Raw genomic sequence first — 2,764 nt, 5'->3', positions numbered from 1 at the left:
GGGACTGAGCCCCATGCTTGGCTTCCTGGTCAGTGTGTAGTCTGCTTCTCCCTCTCCTTGTTCTTGCACTCTCGCACTCTTGCTCCCTCTCCTTCTCAAATAAATAAAATCTTTAAAAAAAATACAGAGTATTAAGATGAGGGAAAGGTCAAGAGACTTTCTACTAAGAGGTGACTTACAGTTATTTTATGGAGGAAAAATCTGAAACAATCATAGAAAAATAAAAGTATAAAAATCAAATACAAATGTGTGGCAAAGAGGGTGACAGCAGAGATCGATTTTAGCAAGTCCTGGTGGTTTGAATTTTGTTCTTGATTTTCTGAGTTATTTGAGGTTCCATGTTCTAATATACTATAGCTACAATATAGATAACATTTTGTTGAAAATGAATTTATTTTAAAATCTGAGCACCTTGCTGGAGCTGTCAGTAATGTATGTGACATTTTGGGGTTGTGATTTCAAGCCCCATGTTTAGTGCAGATATTTAACATCTTTTAAAAAAATTTTGGGTCTTAGTTTTGTGTTAGACTCTTTTCACTCTACTTCCAAACTGTATTATTTTATTCATGCAGGTTGATGATCTTACAGCAAAACTGGAAACTCTGTCTTCAAAAAACCAGGTTCTTACTCTGGAATTGTCATCTATGAAAGAAATACAGACAAAATGTGAAAAACTAGAGAAGAATAAAAAGAAGTTGGAACAACAAGTAGTAAACCTCAGAAGTTGTGTGGAAGTCAATATGGTAGAGTACAGTAAAATAGAACAATATAAACGGGAGCTTGAAGAAAGGACAAGATTGAACATAGAAGAAAAATTAAAAGAAGTCGATCTATTTTTACAGGTTAATTTATTCATCTATAAAATGCTTTCATTCATTTCATTGCAAATTACATTTTGGTTATATGCAGTGCAGAGTTTTCCTCTACTTTCTTTATAGCAAATTGGTAAATTTCTGGAAGCATTTGTTCCTTCCCTTTAAAAATTTCAGTTTTGTTCATTATTCACACTAAATTGATCTTTCAGTGGAAAATCATTTTATTTTTTAAGACTAGTTAGTATAAAACAAGGCTATTGAGAGGAAAAGAAAAAAATGTGGTGAGTGCTGTGAAGTGTGTAAACCTGGTGATTCACAGACCTGTACCCCTGGGGATAAAAATATATGTTTATAAAAAATAAAAAATTAAAAGTAAAAAAAAAAAAGAGCTGAAGAAATTGAAAGTTGAAAATAAGAATTTTAACCACTGTGCCTTGAACAGAGGAGACTCTTCTGAATTCTTATTGAGTTGTTACCTCTATATTGGTACTTTTTTGTAATATGGGCATTCCCCTCTAGGGGCATAGATTCAAATTATGGATTACATTAAAAATATCAGAACCTTAAAAAAAAATTTGCCATGGGGTACGTGGGCGGTGCCATCAGTTGATTGTTTGGGCTCCATTCTGGGCATTCCTACATAAAAGAAATGGTACCATACTTGGATTATTCCTTTTTTTATATTAAATATTTATTTATTTGGAAAGCACGAGTTGGGGATGGACAGGTAGAGAGAAAATTCCAGGCATATTTCATGCTGAGTAGGATACAGGGCTTTATACCAGTACCCTGAGATCACTATCTGAGCAGAAACCAAGAGTCAAGCACTCAGATGACTGAGTCAGCCAGGCACCCCAGGTACCTTGATTATTCTGAAGTTGTATTGTTCACTTTTAAAAAATTTATTTTATTATTCTTTGAATTATCAGGTTGCATGAGTTCTAACATAAGAATGAACATTATTCACATTTGATTCAGTTTCACATTGATGATAAATATTTTACATTTCAGCTTTTTTTTTTCCAAAAATTTGCTCTCCGAATCATTAACACAAAACTAAAAGAAAGAAATATACTGTAATTACCCAGGTTGTAACAATTTTGAAACTATGCTTTTAATTTGCTTCAGACACAAGTAGCATCTCAAGAAAGCTTGGCACAGTTAAGAGAAAATAATAATGCTTCACTAAGAAGTCAAATGGAACTCAGAATTAAAGAGCTGGAATTTGAATTACTCAAAATGAAAAGTTCTCAAGAAGATCTTACTAAAACAGAATTGGACAGATACAAGCACCTCTACCTAGAAGAAGTAACACATCGAATGTCATTGACAAATGAACTGAACAAGTAAGTTAAAACAATCATAGGAAGTAGAATTAGCTTATTAATTTGCCTCTAAACCATAATTTTTATGGAGCCACGTTCATGAGATCAGTAGTAAGTGAAAGCCAACTAGATAGTATAATTTTGAAAAATGATGTTTGTAAATGAACTTACTCTTGAAATGTTAGTCCAAGACAATTTGCATCTCTCTCTATTTTTTGGTTTTAGATGATTTTATTTTTTTCCCTTGAATATTTTCAGTTAATCTGATCTCCTAGTCTTTAAGCTAATTGTTTGAAGGTTTATAATTTAGACAGCATATTATTAAAAATTGTCAGAATTACCCTAAATAGAAATGAGTTTATTAATATTTATTTATTAATGTTAGTTCATTTTTGGAAGACTGCACCTTTAACCCAAAAGGTCAAGACAGAAAGGGCAGATTCCACCTCCAGTACCCTGGCATCTCTGTTATAACTTAATTGCCTCTGGAGCTGTTTCAGTTCTTTCTGATCACAACTCTGCCATCTACTTCTCCCCTAGCAATTGTTCATCTAAATTATTCCTCAGTGCCAAATGCTCAATTTCTCTGAGGTAATGTTTGAAGTGTACAAGAGTGGTGAAAGC

The 2,764-nt window shown here is 32.9% G+C and overlaps 1 protein-coding gene across 1 annotated transcript; it reads left to right on the top strand.

Moving 5' to 3' along the window:
• Positions 1-572: 572 nt before the first annotated feature.
• LOC132008954 (ankyrin repeat domain-containing protein 26-like) lies at positions 573-2,165 on the top strand (the record flags this gene model as incomplete). Its single annotated transcript, XM_059387418.1, has 2 exons — positions 573-842; positions 1,944-2,165. Coding segments are annotated over 2 exons (492 nt in total), but the record flags the coding sequence as incomplete, so codon positions are not given.
• Between the last annotated feature and the right edge of the window lie 599 nt (positions 2,166-2,764).

This window comes from Mustela nigripes, unplaced genomic scaffold, assembly GCF_022355385.1.
Source record: "Mustela nigripes isolate SB6536 unplaced genomic scaffold, MUSNIG.SB6536 HiC_scaffold_2400, whole genome shotgun sequence".
Classification (NCBI taxonomy): domain Eukaryota; kingdom Metazoa; phylum Chordata; class Mammalia; order Carnivora; family Mustelidae; genus Mustela; species Mustela nigripes.
Note: the sequence above shows the minus strand (reverse complement) of the source record. Positions and strands in the feature narration are given on the sequence as shown.